This window comes from Diadema antillarum, unplaced genomic scaffold (genome assembly GCF_040938485.1).
Source record: "Diadema antillarum isolate AM-2024a unplaced genomic scaffold, OU_Dant_1.0 seq00000923_RagTag, whole genome shotgun sequence".
In the NCBI taxonomy this organism is placed as follows: domain Eukaryota; kingdom Metazoa; phylum Echinodermata; class Echinoidea; order Diadematoida; family Diadematidae; genus Diadema; species Diadema antillarum.
In genome coordinates, this window is record NW_027271774.1 from 667873 (window position 1) to 695636 (window position 27764).

The 27764-nt window shown below is 39.0% G+C and overlaps 1 protein-coding gene across 1 annotated transcript; it reads left to right on the forward strand.

Moving 5' to 3' along the window:
- On the forward strand, positions 1 to 27364 carry LOC139741356 (lactadherin-like). The gene is made up of 4 exons (XM_071651937.1): positions 1 to 127; positions 23046 to 23209; positions 23569 to 23616; positions 27212 to 27364. Exons 1-4 carry the CDS (start codon positions 1 to 3, stop codon positions 27362 to 27364), a joined length of 492 nt encoding a protein of 163 aa, XP_071508038.1.
- The last annotated feature ends 400 nt before the right edge of the window (positions 27365 to 27764 follow it).

Sequence of the window (27764 nt, forward strand, 5' to 3'; positions counted from 1 at the left end):
ATGGATCGCAACACGGTAGTCTACAACGCCCTGCCACGCCCACAAAACTGCCAGTCGGTGAGAGTTGCGCCGCTCACGTATTATAGGCTAATGTGTCTGCGACTGGAAGTATACGAGCAAACCCCAGGTCAGTTTTCAACGATTTCCACGAGTATGTTAGAGCACGCCTTCCGCTTCGTGTTGTAGCAACATTTCATCGCTCATATGAAATTGTACAGTGTATACAACTAGAAAAGCACTCTGAGAGCGCAGACCTCCGCCAAGTATGCGGCTCATTTCCACCACTGATCTTGCTCTTCCATAGAGATATCAGTAATTCCCACCCCTACGTACATATTATAATAATAGTAAATAGGTAGAGTGAAATTTGGGTTGTGATTGGTTGGATAGTATCACGTGATTGTGCAAAAATTCCGGTATAGTGGCACGACCGTGCCACTATACCGAACGCTTACAGTGCGTGCCTACGCTTTATGTACGAAGAGAGATTCGCGCAAGGCCTAGGGAGCTAGGCGGCCGATGGACGTAGTAAGACAAGGCCAAGCATTTCAACGTCATGCGCGCGTACAGCCGCCTGGACGCAGAATGTAGGAGTTTATAACCGAGTCTGCTCTGTGATGTGCAATACGCATACACGGCTGTACTAGCTAGCGTCGCACGCTGTGTACAGTTTGCACGTAAACTACGTACGGTAGGTTGCGGTTGTTTAACTCTGCGTGTAACAAGTGCAGTGCCGGCAGTACGGTGAGTCTTGTTAGATCTAAATTAGGGCCTAGACCTACGGAAATACATGTAGATCGAGGGACCTATTTACTATAATAATTAGTGCATGTTCTATTGATGCACCAGTACTGGACTATAGAACTCCAAATACTAAATTATCCCTCGTGCAGTTCTATTCACCTCGGCCTGCGGCCTCGGTGAAACAAAACAGCACTCGGGATAATTTAGTATTTGTCGTTCTCTAATCCAGTATAGTGCATCATAGAGCATGCACTATTTATATAATGTAGCATTGTGTGCTGAAAGTCGCCCGATTTCCCAATAGCCGGGTTCACACGTACACCAATTAGCGGGATACATATCTCGAGATTTGCATCGCGATCGTCATCCCGAGTTTTTTGCACGTGTGGACAGAAAAAAACCGAAAATTAGCGGGATAAGCATCGCGATGCTAATCCCAAGAAATCTTGCGCTGGTTCATCAATTAGCGGGATAATTGGCCCCGCGCTGGTACGTGTGAACGGTCGGGATTAGAATCTCGAGTTTTTACATCCCATCATGCAATGCGCACATCACAACAGCGAGGCCTCTGCGAAGAGGTCCTTCACCTCTTTGGAGCACAATAACAACAGCGCGCGAACCACCACTGACGCGTAAAAGACAATGGACAAAGGTAAGTGCGCGCAGGCAGTGATAAGCCGGGTTCACACGTACACCAATTAGCGGGATACAAATCTCGAGATTTGCATCGCGATCGTCATCCCGAGTTTTTTGCACGTGTGGACAGAAAAAACCCGAAAATTAGCGGGATAAGCATCGCGATGCTAATCCCAAGAAATCTTGCGCTGGTTCGTCAATTAGCGGGATAATTGGCCGCGCGCTGGTACGTGTGAACGGTCGGGATTAGAATCTCGAGTTTTTATATCCCATCATGCTATGCGCACATCACAACAGCGAGGCCTCTGCGAAGAGGTCCTTCACCTCTGTGGAGCACAACAACAACAGCGCGCGAACCACACCACTGACGCGTAAAAGACAATGGACAAAGGTATAAGTGCGCGCAGGCAGTGATAGAGAAGGGCGCTGTGTGACCCAGTTTGCAGGCTTTGCTGTTATCTCTATCGGCAATTAGCGGGATAATTTGGTACGTGTGGACGCTCGCCAAATTAGCGGGATACCGATCGCGATCGCTATCCCGCTAATTTGGTACGTGTGGACGCTCGCAAAAAAACTCGGGATGAGCATCGCGATCGTCATCCCGCTAATTTGTACGTGTGAACCCGGCTATAGAGAAGGGCGCTGCGTGACCCAGCTTGCAGGCTTTGCTGTTATCTCTATCTCTATCGGCAATTAGCGGGATAATTCGGTACGTATGGACGCTCGCCAAATTAGCGGGATACCGATCGCGATCGCTATCCCGCTAATTTGGTACGTGTGGACGCTCGCAAAAAAACTCGGGATGAGCATCGCGATCGTCATCCCGCTAATTTGTACATGTGAACCCGGCTACCTATATATTTCTGTGGGCTGCCCCCCTACTGGACTACGCCCTCTTGTGGTATAATCTCTTTGGAATGCACGTGGTCATGTACGTATGTCGCCCCCGTCACGGATTGTCGCCTGGCGACAATCCGTGACGCTTGTGCAGTTCCCAGTTTTTGACCTCGAAGGCGACAATCCGTGATGGCAAAAAATTTGTTGCGACACGGATTGTCGCCCCGTCAAGGATTGTCGCCCCGGGCTCGGGGGTTGGTTCCTCCGGTGTTAAGCTTTGGTGGGATGGGTATGACTGGTAAGTTATGCGTATGTGTGTGCGTGTGTGTGTGTGTGTGTGTGTGTGTTTGGAGTATAATAATGGATAAACATCATAAATGTAAAGACTACATAACATAATTATACCACATATAGAATACTATCTAGATCGATAAGTTAAACAGAGTAAGAAAACATTACTTACAGTCATGGAATAGACAAACTGTGGTTACGCTATCATTGTGCAGCGATATTCATGCAATAACGAAATGCAACCCCCTCCCCACATACACACACACGCCCGAACCGATACCACATTTTTTCCTGATGAAACGACTTCCCAATGTTGATAAATAAGACATAATGGACCGTACGCAGAAAAGCAGCATCCGCCCGCACGCAAGCACCACTACGAGAAATCCGCCAAACAAATTCATCAAAGTCAAAGCTGCTGATAAAATCAATATCAACGTTTATGCCAGCAACAGCTTAAGCCGTGGTCACAACTCGCCGTACTTGCAAGTACGTGCTGTCTACTTGCAAAAACGTGGGCAAAATTTGGGGATCCGTACGTAGTAAGTACCTCCTCCGTACGGATTTTGGAGCACGCAGACACGCCGTAGCACTTTTAGGACACGAGGAACTTTCGCTGCGTTCGGTCTATGGATTCACCCTAAGTGCGGGCAACGTACGTGCCCTCTACAGCGAACGTGCGTACAACCCACTTACTCCGTGCGTCTTTTAAAATTTTCCCACCGTCACTTGCTCGACGGACGGCGTATGTAGCACGTACGTGTTGAGCACGTAATAAGTGCGCAGCCCGTGCTTACTAGTATTCGACACTTCCCTGAGTTCAACTGTTCAATAGAGCACGCATACCGAACTTGCCGAATAAGCACCTGCTCCGCACTTAAAACGCAAGTTGTGCGCAGTGATTTCTGCAATGTAGACGAGTCGAGCCGACGGAAGAGTATCATCATTTTGTCTCCAAGATGTCCTGATGTTGGCAATTATATATTCATACTGTTCTATTTCACCTACCGGGCAGAAATGCCCTGTAAGGATTATGGGATCGAAAAAATCTCATACACAGAAAAATAATTGTATATCACTAGAAAGAGCTTCCAAAACTCTTTCGAAGTTATTATATATATATATATATATCATACACTTGCATCATATTTTACGGCACATAAGACACAGTCAAAAACTGCTTGAAGAAGCAAAGCATATAGAAATCTTGAGCTCTGAGTGGTCAGTACATGAAGTGACCAGGTTTTTGGAGTTTTGACAAGTTGTTACATTTAAGAGCTGCACAAGCGTGGTTAAAAGGCATTGACCATCATTGTGTATGCAGAACAGTGATAAAGTCAGTAACATTCTCTGAAATTGAGAATGTGTATATTTTGAAATTAAGCAAGGAAGAAATTTCTATGACAGTATTACCTTATATAGGGCCTTAATTGCAAACGTGACACCATCAGACTCAGATAAAACTGCAAAACCATAGGCCTACATCCATTGTTCTAGTAATATGCTGATAAATCTATGCTGATAAATCTAGCTAAAAAATGCCTCCATGGCTGAAATGCCACCACCTCTGAAACTGGGTATAAAGATGGTAGACTTCATAACAGCAAATCATATGCATCTCACCTCCAGTGCCAATGTGTTAGGATGTTTCAACCAAAATAATGTTACATAACGTCATTGTATACCTGATATTGACAGTAGCCTATCAGCCTACATCAGGTATTCAATGCCATTTTATACGTGATGTAACCTATGTCCTATACCTGATATAGCCTATTAACCCTTTCTCTGTCAGTGAGTCAAATATGCACACATTTCACATATTTCATTTAGTTCATTTATTTCAATCTCATTATCTTTCAACAAAATATAAAAACCTATAGACATGAAATGGATATGACACACAGAAGGTTAAACTACCATTTACACGTATGGAGAAGACGTATGATTATACATCTGAAGAACCTCGGAAGGTACATGGTCCTATAATTAGGCCTACCCCTAGCATCTGACGGGGAAAAATCATCGCACTTGCACGCACTTACAACATGCGACAGAGTAGGGATACCGTACGTGAGCTGCACGTGTAATTACAGCCTCCGCAAGAGAACGTGGCAATCGCACGCAGATTGTAAGTTGTAAGCACGTACAACTCACTTACCACGTGCACAACGTACGATGCACGTAACCCCTCATGGCCAGGCGTGGCGTGCGGGCCACGTACTTACACCCTGCGCAACCGTGCTAGTGTCGTGCGTTGACGTACTTCCTCCCTGCGCTAGTCACTTCCTCCCCACGTTTTTAGAAAAAACATGAATGCCGTGGCCTCCGCCAAGAACGTACGGACGAAAAGCACGCACGACGAGTTGTGACCAGGGCTTTACTAGGTAGCCCTACCCACGCGCAGCTAAAAAAACACATACGCAAAAAGCTGACATAATAAACACCTTCTTCCATCATACATACACACACACACACACGCACAAACGGACACTAAATTATGTGCGCGCGCACATACACACTTTCTTGAAACCTCACCATGACTTTCTACATGGCATGTTTGCATGGATGTAGCTATGTTAGTTATGTGTTAGTGTTTCAATGACTATGTTCGTGTACACTAATGCCTAACGACGTGAAAGTATCATGATAATATGGAAGTTTCAAAATAACGCATTTCAAAAGGGTTAAACCAAAGAGGTTCTATATGTAATAGAGCGCGCGCTCGCATATAGAAGCGGGGCCAATTGAACGACCCGCCGCCATTAGCAAAGAAGTCGACTACCAGAAGCCTGAACCCGGAAGTGCCTATAGTAATACACGTAAATTACAGCTTCGAAGATGGGGTTGGGTTGGAAAAATCATTCTAATTTTAAGGAAAATCAATATTTGTCCATATGCCTCCGGATTTTATAAAAGAGATACATTCTCAACGCAGTATACGTGTTTTGATGAAAAAAGGACTTGCTCTAATGTGTCAAATATGTGCCTTAACATGAAGCCAAAATTGCCAAACAGGCATTCATGCATTCATACTATATAATAGATTGCTGAAAAGGTACATTGTATACTCTTTGGTATGGGAGTACTGATTTCACATAATATATGTCACTTAGACGCATCAGACACACATACAACACACACATGGTCTGGACTCAAGACATGCATTGTGTGTGTTGAAATTGAAAAACAAAAAAAGTGTTTGTGTGTGTGTTGTGTGTGTGTGTGTGTTTGTTGTGTGTATGTGGGTGTGTGTGGGAGTGTGTGTTGAATGTGTGTGGGAGTGTGTGTTGTATGTGCGTCTGATGTTTCTAAGTGACCAGTGGCGTATGGGGGGGGGGGGGGCGCAAGGGGGGCACGTGCCCCGGGCGCCACTCCTTGGGGGCGCCAAAAACGAAAAAAAAAAAACGAAAAAAAAAAAACGACGAAGAAGAAAAGAAAAAGAAGAAGAAGAAGAGAGAGAAAAAGAACCTCGCCCGGACGGGGGGAGGGAGAATGGGGGGGGGGGGGGCGTGTGAAAACCAAATCAAACAAGATAAAAACAAAACATGAATTCCGTGTTATGTAAGCTGAAATATTAAAAAATTATCAAAATTTCTCAAATATGTGATGATGAAGTCTTGTATAGCGCCGGTATCCGCCAAGTCAGGCGCCAAGTCAGGCGCTCATGGCGCCTGACAGTATTTAGTAATACTGTTGGCACTTTGAGTACAGCTATAGTTTTGAATGATTTTCATTCAGAACGAGTTACACATTTTTAATTCCTTGGAATTATTGTTGACGACAAACTTTCCTGGAAGTTACATATTGATTATTATATCCAACACAATCTCACGTAATATAGGTGTTATAAATAGAATGAAATTGTATATCCCACAAAAATCATTACTTATGTTATATTCGTCATTGATATTGCCTTATCTTAATTATGGTGTTTTAGTTTGGGGCAACACTCACCAGAACCTACTGGATAGAGTGTTCCTTCTTCAAAAGAAAGCTCTCCGTGTCATCAGTTATCCTTTCATACCCTCCCACTCAAATATGTTATTTGCCGCTAATAAGCTGCTAGAAATTAAAGATTTGTATTTATTCAATTTGGGGCAATTCATGTTTACGTACAGCAACAACTCCCTCCCCTCCATTTTCGATACTATGTTTCAAAGAAATCAATTATTCCATGACTATCCCAATCCACGTTCCAATGAATTTCACTTACCTCTTTTACGAACAATTCTTGCTAAGAACACACTTATTTATACTGGCCCAACTTATTGGAATTTTCTGAATAATGACATGAACAATGCATCCTCTACATTTTCATTTAAAAGGAGATTAAAGTCTTCTTTATTGCAATGTTATGTTCCTACAGAATTGAATCAGCCTGTTGGCTAATTTTAATTTCTTTTCTTTTGATTACCAATAATATACTGTCACATATTTTCTCGTCCCTGTTGTCCTGAGACACTTACAGGATAGATTCGATTCTACTTGTATTACTTCCGCATCTATTTCTCTCTATTTTTCCATATTTCCGTATCCTTTCCACGCATCCCATTATTTTTTCGATATAGTTCTGTCAAGGATCGCTGGATCTGTTTTGCCTTTCTGTCCGTTGTATTGTCTTCCTATTATGTCAGTCTTGTCTCGTTCTGTCTTATATTTAAGTCCCCCTTTATAAGTTTTGTCGTCCCAGTCTCGTTTAATGTTCATTCGCCTGTGTATGTGTGTCTGTCTGTTACTCTGTCTTCTTATTGGGCTTCCAGACTTTTTTTTTAATCTGACTTTATTCCCAATCTTTTTTCCCCTTTTTGCATCAGTTCATTTTTTATTGACATTCTGTACCTGAGGGGCCCGCATTCTACAAGCTTTGCCTTTTTGGTGGGTCCTTCCATTTTTCGATATTTTGTGTAATGTTATATCGTCTATATCACTTCAGTCAATTTTCATTACAACATTATTTGTTACCCCAAGGTTCCACAATTATGTTTTCTCAGTTTACTTTGTTTTGATTATATGTAAACTTATTCTCTGTTACCAAAGAAAGTGAAATGTTTATGTTCTTTTCGAAAAATGAAATAAAGTTTGAATTGAATTGAAAAAAAGTAAAAAAAGATAAGAACAAAACGTAATGATGACGCGGAAATATGCAATTTTTGGCTCACTCGCTTGTACTAATTTAGAGTATTTTTTAAAGTCCTCAGTTTGTTGGTATAAATCGTTATCTATAAGGCCGTCACTATATCTTGATTAGAATTGTAAGATTTAATAACTTAAAAATGACAAGAATTGTTTTGTAAGCTGAAATACAAACATTTTCGTTCATCAAAATTCATTACATTTAAATCACCCTCAAAAGACCCCTTTTAAGTGCTTGAAAAAGCAAGTCATGTGGACTTTTTTTTTAAAGTCCCTACCGGGATGGGATTGGGGTTGAACACTGTTGGTATAAATCGTTATCTATAAGGCCGTCACTATATCTTGATTAGAATTGTAATTCGAAGACTTAATAACCAAAAATGACAAGAATTCCATGTTTTGTAAGCTGAAATACAAAAATTTTCGGCTCGCTCGCTGCGCTCGCTCGCCAAAATTTATCAAAGTTTATTACATTTAAATCACCCTCAAAAGACCTATTTTAAGTGCTTGAAAAAGCATATCATGCGGACTTTTTTTAAAGTCCCTACCAGGACGGGATTGGGATTGAACACTGTTGGTATAAATCGTTATAAGGCCGTCACTATATATTGATTAGAATTGTAATTCGGAGATTTAATAGCCAAAAGTGACAAGTATTCCATGTATTGTAAGCTGAAATACCGTCGGGTGCCCGTGCATTGGCCGCTAACGCAATACAAATTGTATTGCGTTAGCGGCCAATGCACGGGCACCCGACGATACAAACATTTTCGGCTCGCTGGCCAAAATTGGTCAAAATTTATTACATTAATCACCCTCACTTGAAAAGACCCCTTTTAATGCTTGAAAAGGCATATCATGTGGACTTTTTTAAAGTCCCTACCGGGATGGGGTTGGGGTTGAACACTGTTGGTATAAATCGTTATCTACACAAGGCCGTCACTATATCTTCATTAGAACTGTAATTCGAAGATTTGATAGCCAAAAATGACAAGAATTCCATGTTTTGTAAGCTGAAAGACAAACATTTTCGGCTCGCTCGCTGCGCTCGCTTGCCAAAATTTATCAAAATGTATCACATTTAAATCACCCTCAAAAGACTCCTTTTAAGTGCTTGAAAAAGCATATCATGTGGACTTTTTTTTAAAAGTCCCTAGGGATGGGGTTGGGGTTGAACACTTTTTCAGAAATTAGGGGCGCAATTTTCGCGCTTGCCCCGGGCGCCGTTTTCCCTAGATACGCCACTGTAAAGTGACATATATCGTGTGAAATCAGTACTCCCATACCAAAGAGTATACACTGTACCTTTCTGCAATCTTGATTATGTAGTATGAATGCATGAATGCCTGTTTGGCAATTTTGGCTTCATGTTAAGGCACATATTTGTCACATTAGAGCAAGTACCTTTTTCATCAAAACACGTATACTGTGTTGAGAATGTATCTCTCTTATAAAATCCGGAGGCATATGGACAAATATTGATTTTCCTTAAAATTAGAATAATTTTTTCCAACCCAACCCCATCTTCGAAGCTGTACTTTACGTGTATTACTATAGGCACGTCCACGTTCAGGCTTTTAGTAGTTGACCTCTTTCGTGCGCGCGCGCAATTGTGCAATTGGCCCCGTTTTCATTTGTACGCACTGAATGGTGAGCGCTTAAGGGCCGTTCGCATTGGAGCGGTTTTGCGGCAGCGGCAGCGGCGGCGGTTTGCCGCTAAACTCTGCCGCAGCGGCACGCTGTGCACACTGGAGCGGTTTGCCGCGCGTAATATGCAAATTAGATTGTTGCCCTTGGGCACCTGCAGTTTACTTGTAACAATTACATAATTATTATGCACATGTATACCGTGAATACATTCCCCATGGATCTGAGAATTTTCAAAATCACTTTTCCAAAACGAAACAAGGAAATCAAAGATGCGTAACATGCAAGAAGACTATTGGACAATCAGTACTGGAATCTCAGCTTTTCAACTTTTTGCACAAAAAAAAAAAAAAAAAAACTTTCAACACAGACTGTTCGATGAAACTGCAAAATATTCCTTGTGTTACTGATATTGGTATGCATGCAGAAATTATTACATCGGACCACTGCCATATATACTGAGAAGGTGGTACATTAAAATGTGTACATCCAACACCTCAATATCTCAAATATGATCTGCGAATGTCACATTTTCCTCTTTTTTTTAACAAAATTAATCAGCATCCAAAGTAATGATATCTTATCTTGTTTCGTGTTAATGAGAAAATGACTAGTATTTTTTTTTCTGGTGTCGGCAAAGTAGTCAACTGTATGAAAGATGAGCTCTTAAAAAAAAAAAAAAAAAAAAAAACCAGCAACATACTTCTTTACTTGTCATTCCAATCTTTTACCATAGAATAGTACAGTATACCGGTATTATGATATATATATATATATATATATATATATATATATATATATATATATTAATCATCATGATTGTGTCATTCATTTTCATGTGCATGTTTGTGTAATGATTTTTGTACTTCATAACTCACTTTTCCTACTGCGCCTTGAGCACGTTAGTCATGTGGGATTGGCACATTAAATGTATATTGTATTATTATCATCATTATTACCGATGAACTCTATACGGATGAAATGTTAATGTTTGATTTGATATCTGTCACAGTTCATGCTCTTTCTGGAAGTGTAGTTACAAAGGTGAGGGGATGTTTTAGGTAATATGCCTACCATTCACTCTCCTACTCCAACCTACTAGATCTACGTATGTAGAGTATAATGTAATCCACACACAGCCCATAATAAACTCGCCAACATACTGTACTCCCAGCTATGGAAAAACAAGAGTAGCATTTTCACTCTCCACAACATGTATTTCATATTATGCATGGGGAAGAATTTAATGGCAGTTTTGCATCCTCTTAGAAAAACAAACAAGCAAACAAACAAACAAGAACGAAAACTACACACACACACACACACACACACACAATCTCAGTTTGGATTTCAAATTCATACATCTGTATTACACCATCAAATCTACGCTTTCAGAAATCTGGATACCATGTTAACACTTAAACAGACAGTCGATTTCCAAGTGAAACACACAACTGTTGGGTAAAGTGATTACCAAAAGCCAACTGAGGTCAGGTTTATCTTAAGCAAGTTTTGTGGAATTGCACTAAATCTTTTCTTCAATTAATTTAACCACCGAATGAAAACAATAGTTAACGGGAATTTTAACCAACTTATGTCGGTAAATGACAAACATCACTCGAAATACACATCAAACAATGTACATACACTAATACAAACCACACATGTCAAATTTAGCACTTGAGACACTAATTCAGGACAATTGTAACATTGCAACATACAGTCTCATTTGATGTGATCTAATATGGCAGTCTGTTGCAGAAATAAAGTACAGTGTATACATATACTGTCAACATTTGCGAAAGGAAGTAATATAGCACATTCACATATAAAATGAAAATTCACAAGATCTTACATTGTATGAGCAACTTTGTAAATCTGAATGGATACACATGAGTTGTCAAAACAATACAGTAATGGTAGTATGGTACTGGATTTTATGAATGATTGAAGTACATGTATGATAATTAACACCAATGTAATTTGTATCTTGGACCAATTTTCTACAAGCATATTATTCTCATCTCCTACATCTGAAAAAAAAAGAATTAATTTAGTGCAAATTCCTAGCAGAAATGCATACTTTACAACATAAAACAAATCAGTCGTTTACATTTCATCTTTCCAACCTCATAAGGACCAATCTTTCTAATTAATAAGATACAAAAAGTACTTGTATTACATGTACATGGGTCTAGGGCAATTACCCCCTGGGCAATTACCCCGGACCCTTCCCCTGGCCCTAATCCTAATCCTAATCCTGAACCTAATCCTAACTCTAATCCTTACTCTTACCTTACCACTAACCAGTATTTAGCCAGGGGGTAATTGCCCTCTGGGACAATTGCTCGGATACGCGTATATACATGTAGGACAGGGAAAATATAGGAGAGAATAGTATTGAGAGGAAAGAGCAGAACAGAGTTCATCAAATGAAGTGAGCAAGAAAGAGCGGATACATAGGGGTGGATGAGGCTTGAGATTTACAATGATATGGACATGTATTGAAGTTACAAACACAAACATAAGAAAATCAGGATAAGCAAAGGAATACAAAAAAATAGGCACCTAGATGCTTACATGGCTCAATTTAGCTAGTCAGATAACAAAATAAAGTAGCAAACAGAATAGCAACATATTACGCATATAGTGCAATGACCCGTTATGAGTTATCTGACATCAAATACTAATTTAATGCAAGGAAAGTACAAACTGAGTGTTCCAGATTATTCATGTAATGAAAATAATATTCGATGCCATGTCAACATTTATAGATTTGGGTTTCAAGATAAACTCGAAGCTTTCAAAAATCTGTAGTAGCATGCTTCAGGTACGTACACTATAAAGTGCTTGCTCTACTGCTAATTATTTTACTCATTGCCATGCAGCATAATACAATATTGCATCCATGCATACTCCAAAGTCAAATACACACATGTGACAGGTACTATGTAGGCGCATAGTGGAAAGGTGGAATTTCATATGTTTGAATAGTATGATGGCTACTGGCCTACCTGGGAGCAATGCAAAGAATTCTTGTGTTGTGGGCCTGTACATGTATATGCCATCACATTTCCTGAGTCGAGTTCTAACTGCGAAGTGATACACAATAGCCTGCCTTGTATGATAATCATGAAGAACTTGATCACTTCTTACGAACATAGATGAAATTGCTTGGGGTACATCTTCACTACTCAAGTGATTCATGAAGGATGCCAGTTGAAGACAATTATATCTTGTGTTTTCAAATTACCATTCACATTATAAAGACTGAAAGTAGTTTGATCCACAATATTTGGTTAAATTTTCTATAGATTTTGTTTTCATTACCATGGCAACACATTAATTACATACCACATTTACCTGTAATAGTGGCCACATATGCCAAGTTCTAGGTCAGCTCCTAAAAAAGCAAGAGTTGTTGTAACTTGGGTTGGAACCAGGTGCAAGCATGGTTAGCAACAATAGCGTTGACAGATATTTGGGTCAGGTGAGGTCATTTAGAACTAGTTTCCATGGCGATGTCACAGTTTGGTGCTCTATACATCCCTTGTCAACTTGTACACACTATGTGTGGGCGTGGTGTGTAATAATGGAATTAGCAGCTTTTCACATATTCGATACTTGTCTACTTTATCATAAGTAAAACTAAACTCCTTGAAAAGTGAATACATGTTTCAAAGAAGCATTGACCACTAATAGTATCAATATACATGTACCTTATCATTCATACATGGTACAGGTGTATAGTCAAAATACAACAATATCCATATGGCAAATGGCTTGTGAAATAAAATGGTCACTGTTATGAGGAAACCACAATTAAAGGTCAGTGCCTATTTCCCTATAACATTGTACTTCTCAAGCAAATGCTGTTTGATTATGCAGACTTGATACGGGAAGGGTGGAGATGATAAATAAATGGTTGCATTATGGTTGACTCGGCAAATTTCGAAAATAAGGGATGGATGCCAAAGTTACAAATCCTCCTTGTTTGTACAGGAGTCCCTTTTAAAATGGTCTCACTGCCATGCAATGTGGCCAGCAGTTGCGATTTAGAACAAAGATCAACTTGAAGACAAGATCAGCTGCACCCACAATGCCTTGAGGATTGTGCCCTGTGCTCCACAACTGCAGATACATGTACCTGAAGAGGGTATGATTTGCTTTCTCCAATAAGAAGGATGAAGGGCTGTGACTGCGGATGTTCTGTGTCGACCACATATGAGCAGTTAAAACAGTCCTTTCTGGAAGAATGAAAAAGGCAAGCATATGGAAACAGTGTAAACATTTTGAAGACATATTGATGTGCACTATTTTCTTATGCCTTTATAAATAATACATGATATTTCCAGTAATTTTGTATCATATATTTACTAGCAACTCCAGCAAACTAGGAGCAAGAGTGACCAAGATCAGAAGGTCATTCTTTAAAGCTGAACATCTACTATGCACATACAGGAGTGAGTCAAACATGATATCTTGAAACAGGGGGCAAAATTGTTTCAGAAGGGAATGGGGAGGTAGTACAGGCCAGTAAGAAAGCTACAGATCACAACAGAACAATTCACACAATTCTGGCCTTCATGGTGTTATTTGTTTGTTTGTTTATTTTTCCCCATGTCTAGCTTAATTACAAACCAGAACTATCTTTGCAAAGAAGTGTAACTTTGTCTAAAGTCAAATTTTTTTGACCACCCCCCCCCCCAAAAAAAAAAATAAATAAATAAAAGTGACAGACGATTTTACATTCAAAGTTACATTTGACTTGCATTTTCATGTCCTCTGAAACTGATTAAATTGGTAAGGGCTAATTACTAGACCTAGGCACCTATGGTACACTATAATACACTATTAAAATGATTGATTGGTCCATGCTGCATACTGTGATACCTGTCAAATGTATGGGATGATGCCATATACATTATAAAGAAAGAGAAGAATCTACATACATGTACATTTCCTTGAAATGAAGGGGCAGGGTAAAGATTAAAAGATGTGCCTTCACAGAAATTTCACTCTTAAGTTAAGTTCACTCTTTAGTTCTAGGTGATCGACATACAAAATATGTACCTGTGTTGTCATTAGAATTATCAGGTACGGTGCAATACATGTACCATCACTTCCAAAATAAAGTTGTCCCCCCCCCCCCCCCACAGGAGTAAGGTCAAGTTTTGAACAATGGTTATGGTATAAATGTACCTAGAATGTCAATCTTTTGAGTAATGCACTTTCAGTAAATCCTGAAAGCTGAAACTCACAGTTTTCCAGTCAATGAGTGAGCTTGCATCAAAGCCTGATCAGGGATGCAGCCTCCTTTACATGGTCTTTCCGCATTTGCTGAATAGGAGGGAAGCAGATTCAATCACTGTTTACCTGAGGGTAAATGATATTCATACAAGTGAGGTGTTATACTAATGATGTGTTATACAAAGCATTATAACGTTATTTCCTTACATGAATAGGGGGAACTTTTTACTCAGCACAAAGAAAATGTAATATAAACAGGTCTCTTTTAAAAAGCGCCTTAGCCCTTCATCCCCATAACCAACACCAAATGCAGGAATTGATTGCCTGAACTTTTGATATCTGATTTTTGCTCTTAAATTGCTCATTTTGCAGTACAGTGTAAGTGCTACTAAAATGCCAAGTGCTTTTATCAATGAAACTATTCATGAAAATATACATTTGGTATTGCTACCAACATGAATTAATGCACTGAATTACCTGCAGAACACAATACAGGGGGTCATCTTTCCTACCGAGGAACACAAAGGACTGGCACAGCCTCCCAGAAGAAGTAGTGGCTGCTTCAATCCTTGATACAATATGTCAAGGGTCAGTAATTAACTAACCACTGCATCACTGGCATTTAAATTGTATGAATGAGGGTACCACCTATCCGCACCCTATGAATTTGCAGAGCAGTTTATTCCAAAAGTATAAAACAAATTCGCCTAAGTTTTTCCTCAAATAAGCTGTAAATACTGCAGTTTCAAATCTCGTGACCGTTCTGTTGATCTGAATCTCCGTTGTAAAATTATGCAATTTTAGTGCGTGAGATGCATTTTCTTTGCGTGGCTGAAAAAGGGTACCTCACGATCTGCACCCCTTCCCTCCATAGGTAATACATGTGAATTTCATAGTCATGCGTTGTTACTGAGTGGATGTGTAATTGAAACGTGTTCAGTTTGTTTTGTTGGCTTGATTTTCGTTTCTTTGTCACTGTTTTCATAGCTATAAAATGGCACTTAATCCCACGCGTACCTTTTTGTTCTATACGCAAACAGCCATGATACGCAGGGTGTCGATGTACCCTGCCGATAGCTGGTACGTGTACCCTTACAATACATTGAAGAAACCATCCAAGTCTATTGATTGTGGGAAATGTGGGCATCTTTGGAAAGGCAATACAAGATAATGCACATGCTTACCAGCTACAGTACAGTTACAGTTAATATTACCCTTAACTTGGTCAGACTCAGCCTGAGAGGATTTGATTCACTTTCTAACAAGACAAATCAGTCCTACTTCACTGCCTGTCTGATGATGCGAGACTGAACGCGAGCAAATTCCAAGTAGATCGTCTTTGTCATGCCAATGCAATGCCAATGGACAAAGTTGTGGTTATGTGTATGCATTTATACCAGTGCGGTGGCGGTATGGCAGTACAAAAACACCTATGTAGTACGTGACCTAGATCTAGGCCTGTATAGATTAGAAGAGGCAGATCAGTTAATACCCAGAACATACCTTTTAGGGCCTAACGTGCGTTTAGGTCTAGAACTATGTCTAACGTTAACAGTAGAGACTATCAGAGTATCAGGCCTACAGTCTAGGTGTTTCTGTTGTTGTTTTTATTTGAATTTGCCGTTTATCATTGATCATTTTTTCCCCGTATTAATTTATGCCAAATTTTTACTTATGTAAAATATGAATTACTTTAAAGGTAGGGAATCCCATTTGCATGCCTTAAATGAAGAGTTGTATAAATACAGTGGTATGTTGAAGAGAGTATCATTTTAGAAACTCCCATAAAGTATTGAAAGTGGAAGGTAACATTCAGTACATTTTCTTTGACCGTTAGATTTTGAATTGAATTTTTTTCGGGGCTCACCGTAAATTCCAGTACATTACTAGGCTAGCTTTGCAGACCCACGCACTGCATGTGTGTTCATCATGTATATTTTGTGAAGAAAGTTCATCAACCCAAGCCTCATTTCTATATACATTCTTGCAACACACTCTATATGTTATTACACCAGCTCTTGTACTTTTAGATTTGTGTTTATAGATAACAAATACAGAAGACTGCAACAAAAAGGCTTAAGTGTGGCTGACACACAGAACTACTGAGTAGTTGAGTTTTGTGAATTATTCAAATTTTAGATAACTGTTGACTTCCAAATTTCTAAGCAGTGGCCTACGCAAGTCCCCTGAGGTTCATATTTAGTGTTTTGCTACATTTTGGGAGGTCTGTAAAAGGTATCCCCTACCTTTAATTCCAAAATTTTCCCTAGGCAGCGCCTACATTATTTTAATTTCATTAGAAATAATTCAAAAATACTCTATGATATCAAACATATCTAACGTTAGAGTGTCTAGTCTACTAAGAAGCATATAATAAATAGGTTGTATACGCCTACGTAACCAGTACTAACCTTTCTTTCTTTCTTTCTTTCTTTCTTTCGTTTTTTTTTTTTTTTTTAATGAGGCCCTTCCGCCTACCTACCAGTGCCCAGTAGTATACAATCGACCATATTGTGGTCCATTGATCATATGAGAAGCCCTTCCCATCTAGAATTCTATGGACCCCATACATTACTGGTCATTAGTAGGTGTGGGACTAGTCGGACAGTAGGAGTGCTCCTACTGCTGGGCCTAGTAGACCTCTAGTTCTAGATCTACTCTAGACTTCAAAGGCTTCAGTACCACGTTGGCAGAATACTATATCAGACATAGATAGGCGTATATGGGACTGTGATATTGATAGACTGCTTTCTTTCGCTGGCGAGTCTGCGTCTATGGCAAAATACGTGGAAAGTTACAATCTGCAATGTAGCCTCTGCAAGAGAGTGACCGCTGTCAAGGGTCGAAACAAATGGCAAAACCTTGAGAAAACCAAACGAGCAACTTACCATTTAGCCCGATTTCATCACCAATGGTCTCCAATTCGATATTTTCCTCAGGAGTGTTTTTGTGAACATAATTGAGTTTATTGTACAAAAGTTGTCTTTTTTGGACGTCTTCGTTCCGCTCTTCGATCGACGTGTTGTACCTTCGCGAGACTCTTTTTAATTTTTCAAGCTAAAGTTTATGACCCCACCCACATAATAACGTCACGAAGTATACTCTATTATGATTGGTCAATAGCAACCTCGCCGCAGCGGCAGACTAGAAAAATCGCTCTGCGGAGCGATTCGAGAAAACCGCTTGCGGTTGCCGCTCTGAAAAGTCACCGCTGCCGCTCCAGTGTGAACGGTTGTATATGAACAACACGCGAGGGATTTTTGCGGCACGCCGCTGCCGCTGCCGCTGCCGCTGCCGCTGCCGCTGCCGCTGCCGCTGCCGCAAAACCGCTCCAGTGTGAACGGCCCTTTACTCTATTACATATAGAACCTCTTTGGGTTAAACTGAACAAAGCAACGGGCCCGGATTGGATACATGGTATTAACTGTTGAAATGCTGCACCCAACAGCTTGCAACTCTCTACCGTGAACTTTTCCAAACGTCATTGAACTGTTGAATGAAAGTAATTCTCCGGCCAGCTGGAAATTAGCGATCGTGATTCCGGTGCCAAACACAAATCGCACTTCACAGCTTAAAGGCCGCCTCACACCTGAGCGAATTGCCTGAAATATGACTTGCGATGGCTGGCGAAAGGCATTTTTGGAAAAATCGTTTTCAGTGGTAATTGATAGGAAGTCATCTTTACCCTTCGTGTTTGGGTTCGTTCACCTTCTGAACTAACAGTTGCGATTATTCAAATTCGCACGAGATTTTTGAACATGTTTAAAATTTCCCGACGAATTGAAAAATCGTCTGTCATTCGCATCTCTTATTTAGTCTGCGGTAATCGTTCGTTTATCGTTCGTGTGCTATTGTCACGCTGGCATAGTCCCTCATCGCGCTTTTGCCAAGGTGGACCGATCTCGAAAGAACCCTAAACGAAGCAACACGATGACTAAATATGACTTGCGCATAGAAACGAAGATACTATGACAAACGCATTTTCGCTTGCCATCTTCTATGCGAAGGGAAACTAAGACTGACTTTTACTAAATTTGAAAGGCGATGCATACACGAAAGCAAGTCTAAGAGATACTATGACAAACTATGGATTGCGAAGTGATACGAATACGAGCGCATGACCTGACGAAAAAATTGGCGAATGCTGAGCTGCTCTATGTGACCAGCCACTCACCACGCTACTCATATATTTTTATAAACATTCCACCTGAAAGTTTCAAAATTTCTTCAGAAAAATGGAAGATGCAGCCCGCTTCAGAGTCCAGTATTTACTGGCAATGGCTCAGAATGATATTATACATCAGCAGCTGAACCTACACCAGTTCATCAGAGGCCGCTTCAGATGGAGACGAGGCTTCAGACGACGTCGTATCTGGAGAAGGACGTGGCTGAACCGTGCCAGAAGAAGGGCTTTTGGAATCTACGACCAGCTGTTGGTTGAGCTCAGAAGAGAAGACCCTCTGACTTTCAAGAAATTTCTCTGCAAGCCCCCTGAACTCTACGATGAAATCCTGAAGATGGTCAGAGGAAGAATCAGGAGGCAGTACTTCTGGTACAGGGAGCCGCTGGAAGAAGGTCTCAAGTTGGCAGCTACTCTCCGTCATCTTGTGTCTGGCACCAAGTACTCCTACATGCAGTATGGCTGGAGGGTGCCTGAAAACGCCCTATCTGTAGTGGCCAGGGAAGTGTGTCAGGCCATATATGTGACGAGTATGCCGATGAAGTCATGACAGCCCGTTCAACCCCTGATGGATGGAGACAACTTGCTGGTGGATTCTACAAGCGGTGGAATTTTCCCCACTGTGTGGGAGCTATTGATGGCAAGCATGTGGCCATCAAAAAGCCTCCTCTTTCCGGCTCGCTATGCTGCAATGCTGCAACTACAAGGGCTTTTTAATATAATCCTGTTGGCTATAGTGGACAGTGACTACAAATTTATCTGGTGCGATGTTGGTGATAGGTATGATACAATAGGGGAAAGGGGGTAGGTCGAGTCAATTTAGGGGTACGTCAGATTTGTCATCACCTCACCTCCATTGTTACTGTTTCAATATCTATTTTTTTTTTTGCTAAAATGATAGCAATTGGGGCAATTCATTTCAGTTTTTGCTTGATACCCTTTTTCTTCTTCAAAAACGTGCTTTAAAGATAATCAATAATATTGGATATTTATTTCACACAAATGATCTTTTCTGTAGAAGCAATATCTGAAATGGATTGATTGATTTATTTTATTATAATGTTGGTATTTTTATGTATAAATTTTCAATTGATGAGCTTCCTGACATTTTTTGCACTTATGTTCATAAGAAATAACCCTCTTCATATCTACTCAACTCGTCATCGTGATGACTATCACCTTCCACGTACTCGCACAATTTTTGCGAAAAAAACATTTATGTTTACAGTGCCAAAAATACTGGAATCTTCCGGCTGATTTTACTGTTTATCTTTGACGTCCTTTAGATGTAATTGTTGCGTAGATGATTTCTCTGGCCGCACTGAAATCTGGACTGACCTGGTCGCTTTTATACTCCCCAAGGAGCGCACACACACGGACGAGAACGCCTGATCTATATTCTCTCTTCTTCGTTTCCAATCGCACGCCATATCAAACCATTGCTCATTGTTCGTTCGTGTTATCGGGTCATATCAACCCTTCGCTCGCCTTCGGCCGCAATTTACTCAAAGAAGTGAACCGAAAATCGTTATCCTTCGCATGTCATATTTATCCTTCGCTTACCGTTCGTTAATCATATTTGACTCTAGTTTATAATCGGATGATTTGAAGGCAATTTTATTGAAATCGTTGAATTCGCGCGCATTTCGTGCGTTTTTCCCATTCGTCCCCCTTCGTCCCCCTACATTCGCTCAGGTGTGAGGGGGCTTTAACGACTACAAACCGGTCGCACTTGATACCTCGATAGTCATGAAATGCTTCGAGAGACTGATAATGCAGTTCCTTTATCCATCAGTGTCCCATCTTCTTGATACAATTTGCATACTAACCCAAAAAGTCTGTAAATGACGCTCTTCTCACATTCGTACATGAGCTCGCTCAGCACACCGATAAACCACGACGCTGTGCACGTGCTTTTGTAGAATTTTCCTCGGCGTTCAATAGTATGCAAACTCACATTCTTGATCTTATGGATAAAACATTTCTCATGTAATCGGTCTCAAACTGTGAGGGTCCAATTTTTTTTCCAGACCCAGTCTTTTTGAACATTGGTGCTCCAGAAGATTGTGTTTTGTCGGTGTTACTGTTCATTCTGTACACGAACGATTGTCAATCAGCAAAGGAAAATGTATTTATTTTGAAATAAAAATGCAAATGACACTGTCATTTAAGGACTTATTGATGAGGATGAATCTAATTACCGGGCTGAGGTTGAACGTTTTACCTCTTGGTGTGAGAAGAACTTTTATCTGCGGTTAAATCTCACCAAAACCAAAGAGATTGTGTTTGATTTTAGGAAAATGCCCCCCCCCCCCCCCCCCCCCCAGCCAGAATTCATCAATATTAGTGGCACAGATATTGAGACAGTCTACAAATACGAACAAATATTTACAAATACGTAGGTACAATAGTGGACAGAAAACCTCTGGCTTTCTAGGGCTGAAGAGTGCAGATCTGCTATCTCAAAAGCCCGGACTCTTATGTACTTTCTGAGAAAACTGATATCATGACACATTGATAGAAACTATTCCAAGTCCTTTTTACAAATCAGTTGTTGAAAGTATTGTTTAATTGTGTCATCTGGTTCGGGGTCTGCAGGAAAAAAGACTTCAAGAGAATGGAAGCTATAGTGAGACAGGCTTGCAAAATCTCTGGGGAAAGTTACGACCCTACAAAGGAATGTTCAGATTGGATCGTCAGTATGGCAGATAGTATTATGCTAAACGAAAATCACCTACCATATGATTATTTCGAATTCCTACGATCAAGCAGAAGACTACGGTCTCTAATGTCGTACAAATCGTTATGCAGACTCCTTTGTTCCATACACGCAGTCAGGATGTGCAATAACAGCCGCTGACTTTTGCATTTAAAGTGGAGGGTTGTAGCAGGTTTTGAGTATGAAGGTAGGCGGCGAAGGGGGGGGGTGCATTATTACAAACACATGGAAGAGCTTACGAATTGTGATATCATATTTGGAACAAATATTTTCTGAGTGGAAAATGATTATGTAATTTGTATCTTTAGACATAATATTTTTTTTTTTTAGTGCTTGTTTTGTACGTATACTTTGTTACGAAATCACCCGATGAGAGTTTATTTTGTACTTCTGTGGTTAAGCCCCCAAAAAAGAAAAAAAATGTTTTTATGGTATCTTAAATGTACTATTGATAGAAATGTGTTTTGTTTCCTTTCTTTTTTGTATGACAAATATCCTGTGATCCTCCGCAGGACATCGGAGAAAGATATGTTTGATTAATACGTAAATATATGTTAAATGTTTTTTTTCCGTAGTTGTTGATTGTGTACATCTATTCAGTGCAGCTTCTCAGTGTAAGGGAGAAGATTTTAGCTGTGTGTTTTGTTTGTTTGCTTGTTTTTTTTTTTTGGGGGGGGGGTGTTATTACATAGCAATTATGTGCAACATGACGCTCATTGTGTTAAAATTTATGGACTATGATATTGATGTAGTTTGCATAAAGTATCTTTAATGAAATGTGTTTTACTTGCAGTTGTTGATTCGTTTTATATATATTTCTCTTTTAGTTTTCATTTTATGGTATCTGTAATATAATTTGGTGTTTATCTGTTATCAATATGCATTTATGAGTGTGTGACAAAACCAATTTTCCAATGCCATGTGTTTATACTTGATCTGGACAAAGAAATGAAATGAAATGAAATGAATGAATAATCAAATTCTTTTTAAGAAAAGAAAATAAAGAAATAAAAAAGACGGCCGAAACAATGACACGGAATTGAAGAAAATCCACGGAGAATAAAGTCTCAAGTCCTATGACTGATAATATCCGATCTGTACTAAAAAGGCTCACCAGATATTTGACGACTTAAGAGAGTGTTCTCTTGGCAATGTAGCTGGCAAGAAAATTTGATGACTTTACTCTTTTGGGAATACACATAACGTTCCATCCCCAGAGTTTCGATAAAATAATAATAATAAAAAATGCCTTAGACTTGATTTCAGTCTTGACCTTTTTTAATCCTTCTTCCATGTATATACGTTACACTGCACAACTTTGGTGGATCATTCGATACAGTATATCCTCTGTGAAATCAAAATGCACAATATGATCATATTTTCCTATATATGAGTCTGGAAATGAACTAAGGTTCGTAAGTGCGAACCTTTTTTTTTTTTGTTCGAACTCGAAATTCGAAACATTAGAATAAATCAAACGCATTTTCTTTCGTTTTGTTTTCTGATTACATAACCTTCGAAATAATGAACTAATCTCTCATATTCCCGGTGTCACAGCTACCACCTGGTTTGTGATTGCTGTCTTTCTTACTTTAATAACTCTAGGAGTTCCGAATGACGTCGTGTCCTTAGGGATGGAGAGTGAGGATATACCAGACTCCAGTTTCGAGGTATCTGGCTCCGCCAGCCTAGGTTCCGGCGATCTGTGGCGCCTCAACCATAACCCCAGCTACGCAGATGTGGTGCCAAACGGATGCGAGTGGATTCAGGTACAAATGCGACTCGTTATACTAAAATCGAAGTCTGAGAACACAAACAAGAGGGGCAATGTGCAAATCGGCCACCAAAACATATAACAATTATCTAATAAAGTGGTGGCCATCCATTTGTAGACAGGGGCCCGGGCCCTTTGGCCACCCCTAATGTCTATGAATTGGCTGATGCCATATTGAGACTGTTTTCTAAATGAAATATAATGCGATTTCACTGAATGCAGGGAGGGGGAGGGGTAGTGAAGCATAGCTGTATGTACTGGTGTGCGTCTTTAGGAAAAACACTATTCCTACTTGGGGATTTTATTTTAAGCCCACCTTTGCTTTTAGTTAACAACTCTCTCCTCTGTCTATAGGTGGATCTGCAGACCCAGCGCGAAGTCGTCGGAATAGCCACCCAGGGAGTAAGCCTGACATTGGATCATGGGTGATGTCCTACAAAGTATCCTACGAGACGGATGGAGAATATTTCAATTTCGTACAGGAATCCTGTGGAGACATGGTAAGAATCGACTCGACATCTTCCATCAAATGACAAATAACCAGCAATAATTGACTCAGAACTTTGACGCTAAATTTATCTCTCATTTTTACCAAGAAAGAATTCAATTCAATCCAATTCAATTCAATTCAATTCAATGCAATTGAGATTTTACTTTCAATATCACATTGTTATTGATACAAGCTGAAGGGGATAAAATACAATGTATTCGCAACAACACTAGATACACATATATTCATGAGAAACTAATGTTCACAATAATTTGTTATTGGAAAAGAGCATGGATAGAGGCACACGTAAAAGACAAGCTTGTAGAAATGTGGGCCACTTGGAAAATCAAACTCAAAATAAATAAATATATATATATATATATATATATATATATATATATTATAGGAACAAAAACACAAACACACGCACACGGTAAAACAAGACGTATAGGACAAACAACAAAAGATAATGGGAGAGGAAGGTTAGAGGGAGAAGGAAGGGAAGGGAAAGGATGAAGGAAGAAAGGAAGAAAGGAATACAGGGCTCCTCAGCGCATGCAGGTCTATTGCCATACACTATCCATTGGCATGAGCAAAGTAATATCAACATTAAAAAAAAGCATTTGATGTAAACATACGTAATTCAAATGTTATGTAATAAAATACTAATAAAATAATAAAATTAAATACAACAAAACTTGGTGCATCTTTGAAATCATCACTTAGTTGGTTCCAAAAGCTTAGTCCTGTATAAACAAAAGTATTCTGGGCGATGATGGTGCAGAGTAATGGTAGATAAAACTCACTGGATTCTTTTGTCGGATACATATGAAAACTGACATTTCTGTAAAATACATAATCAAATGATTTAGGCAACTGTTATTTTTTTTATTAAACATAAATTGTCCTTATCAAAACAAATATATATTTTAACCTTTACAATTTTACTATTCAAAAACAATTCATCATTGTGGCAACAAGGTTGTAAGAATCAACAATTCCCAAATCCTTTTTGCAACAAATACAATTTTCTGTCAAATGTTCAAGGGGTATTTCCCCAACCTAGTATACCATAGTTCAGGAATGGAAATATAAGACCGTAATATACTGTATATTAGGTAAAGTATTGGTGGGAAAGAAATGCTTTAACTTTAAGAATACCAACATTCCGAGATATAATCATACAATAATCATTAACATGAGGTTTCCAGTAAGATTTACTGTCAACATAAACACCAAGAAATGTAATATATGACACCATTTCTAGGGGAGTGCTTAGCATAACGCTGTCTGGCAGCGTTTCAAGTGATTTACTAAAAAGCATAAACTTAGTCAAATTAAGAGATCATTTTTGCCCGTAACCATCGTGTAACATGTTTCAACTCTTCATTGATAGTTTATAAAAGAACTTCGGTGTCTCTGTGGGAATAAAACAGATTGGAGTCATCAGCAAATAAGATAAAAGAGAGCGTTGAAGAAGGTCTTTGAAAATCATTGATATAAAGATGATAAACAAAAGGGGACCTTATAAAACCACCTTGCTGAACATTCAATTCAATTCAATTCAATTCATTTCAATTTATTTGTTCAATTCCACCAAGAAAACAAATTACAGAAATTGTAATACCTCGGTATTGGGTGAAGACAAGAAATCAATGATTACACAAACATGACAGATAGCTAAAAAGAGTTAACATATACTAGTACATGAGGTGGAAAAGATAGGAGTCCTGCTGAGAAAATCCTGCTGAGAAGCAAAGTTTGTAAATGGCAGAAACTCCTATTTACAGATACAAAACAAAACAAAAAAAAAAAAAAAAAAACACCAGATACACAAGACTGGAAAATTCAGCCTGAAAACTATGTACAATATATACATACAATATGCGAAAATGAAATGATAATTGTGGGGGGGGGGGAGAAAGCACACTAACGGATGTTAAAAGAAAAATGAAAAACATCACAATGAATATCGCGCATGGCATTATTATCGATAGAGACAAACTGTTGCCTGTTGGTAAGGTAACTCTGGAACCACTCCAAGGTCTTCGCCTTTCCACGACAGCCAGAAGGCTGCAACTCGTAGAGTAATATTTCGTGATTTATCGTGTCAAAGGCCTAGGAGAAGTCCAGGAATATACCGATCAAATGTGAATTTTTTCTAATGAGTTGGTTACCTTTTCTACAAATGCAAGTATAAAGCATGGGAAGTATTATATTTACGTCCAAATCCAAACTGAAAATCAACCAAAGAACCAGAACGATAAAAAAAAAAATTATTGTCCGAACATAATTCACTCTTTCTAATATTTTAGTGCAGCCACTTAAAAGTGAAATCTGCCTGTATTAAATCACATAAATTACGTTTATCTCCCTTTTTATATATTGGTACCCTTTTGCAGTCTTCATAATACAAGGCACCACACTAGACGATAACGATAAATTGATTATATAAACAAAAAGATTTACAAAACAATCAATCATATTTTTCAATAAATAGTTTCCGATACCATCTTAACCAGGACCTTTTTTTAATTTTTGAAACTGGAAACAATTTCTTTAAAAAAAAAGAGGAAAATCCATAAAATTCGCCATTATGGGTATAAACTAATTATACTCATAAAAAGGGAGCCAGTAGAATGGACAGCGATAAGACGTAATAAGAAGGCACAGACCATGCAAAAAGGAAGACCGGTGTGTGGGACTCAAAGCACAAAGGAGAAGACAGAGAAAATAGAACTGACAGACAACATACATACATACATACATACATACATTTATAAGAAATAGTGCCGTAACATGAGAATTGAATGCTGCTGGTCTAAATTAAATACTTTTCATAACAAAGAGCAAATAGTATGTTGCTAAGATAATACGGCATTAACATTCTTTGAGCAAACAGTAGTAACCACGACAAAGAATAGTCATGCATTATATGCCAAAAAGAAAAATCAAAGTGTTCTGAATATAGCAGTATTCCTTAATTATGTCAGTGAAAAAAAAAAAGAAACACGACGGGTATGGCGATACACTGGATGAATTGAGGGGATATAGTACATTGTATATTACATATATATATATATACATATGTATATATATATATATATATATATATATATATATATATTCTTATATCTATGTTTATGTTTATGTTTATATTTATATTTATATTTACATTTATATTTATTTTATATATATGTGTGTGTGTTGGTGGGTGAGGATTACCACATTACACATGTTATGTGTGTTATAGTTGAGTGTATTCAATCTGTAAATTAACTCCAGTCATAATAAACAATATACAAAATTGATAATGCTCATCGTGTGGACAGTTTTTCTTTTTTAATTCACCATATTTTGCCAATGACAAGCTATAAGCAAAATTGAATGATAGGAAAAACTACTGCCTGTACACGTGTACCTTTTCAACCAATCATTTCATTAGGATCTGCTCCCTCCTTTTATGAAATGTTGTAAGTCCACCCCTCTTCTCCCATCTTCTTTCAGATCTTCACGGCCAACTGGGACAGCCAAACAGTGGTGTTTAATCGTCTCCCTGACCCAGTGTTTTGCCGATACGTCCGCATCATACCTGTTTCTTGGAACCCCCAAGCAAACACCGTCTTTCGAATGGAACTGTACGGAAGTGTAGATGTGTAGGTCGATCACGTATACAAGCAGAAAACCTCTCTGAAAAGAGATTGGAAATAACAAAACAATTTTATAATAAGGTGGTTCTGCAGGTCCTGACCCTTTATGACTATTTCTTTGTGGTTGTACCCTAGCATAGTGCTATACCTGGTATGAGGTTATTGTCATTACTTTTGGTCGTCGATTTCATGAGGTTTCCCTGTATAAGCATTTGGAAAAAGGCAGCAATGTAAACGTAGACTTACTTAAAACGCATAACATACATGATAATAATCCTATAGTTAGTGAATTAATAGATGTGTAATAAATTTAGGACTTGAGATGAAAACTTTTCCTGTATAAAACCGCGAAGCGAAATGAATTATCTTTGAAGCCGTATAATAATTATACAGCCTCTTCTGTTAATCAT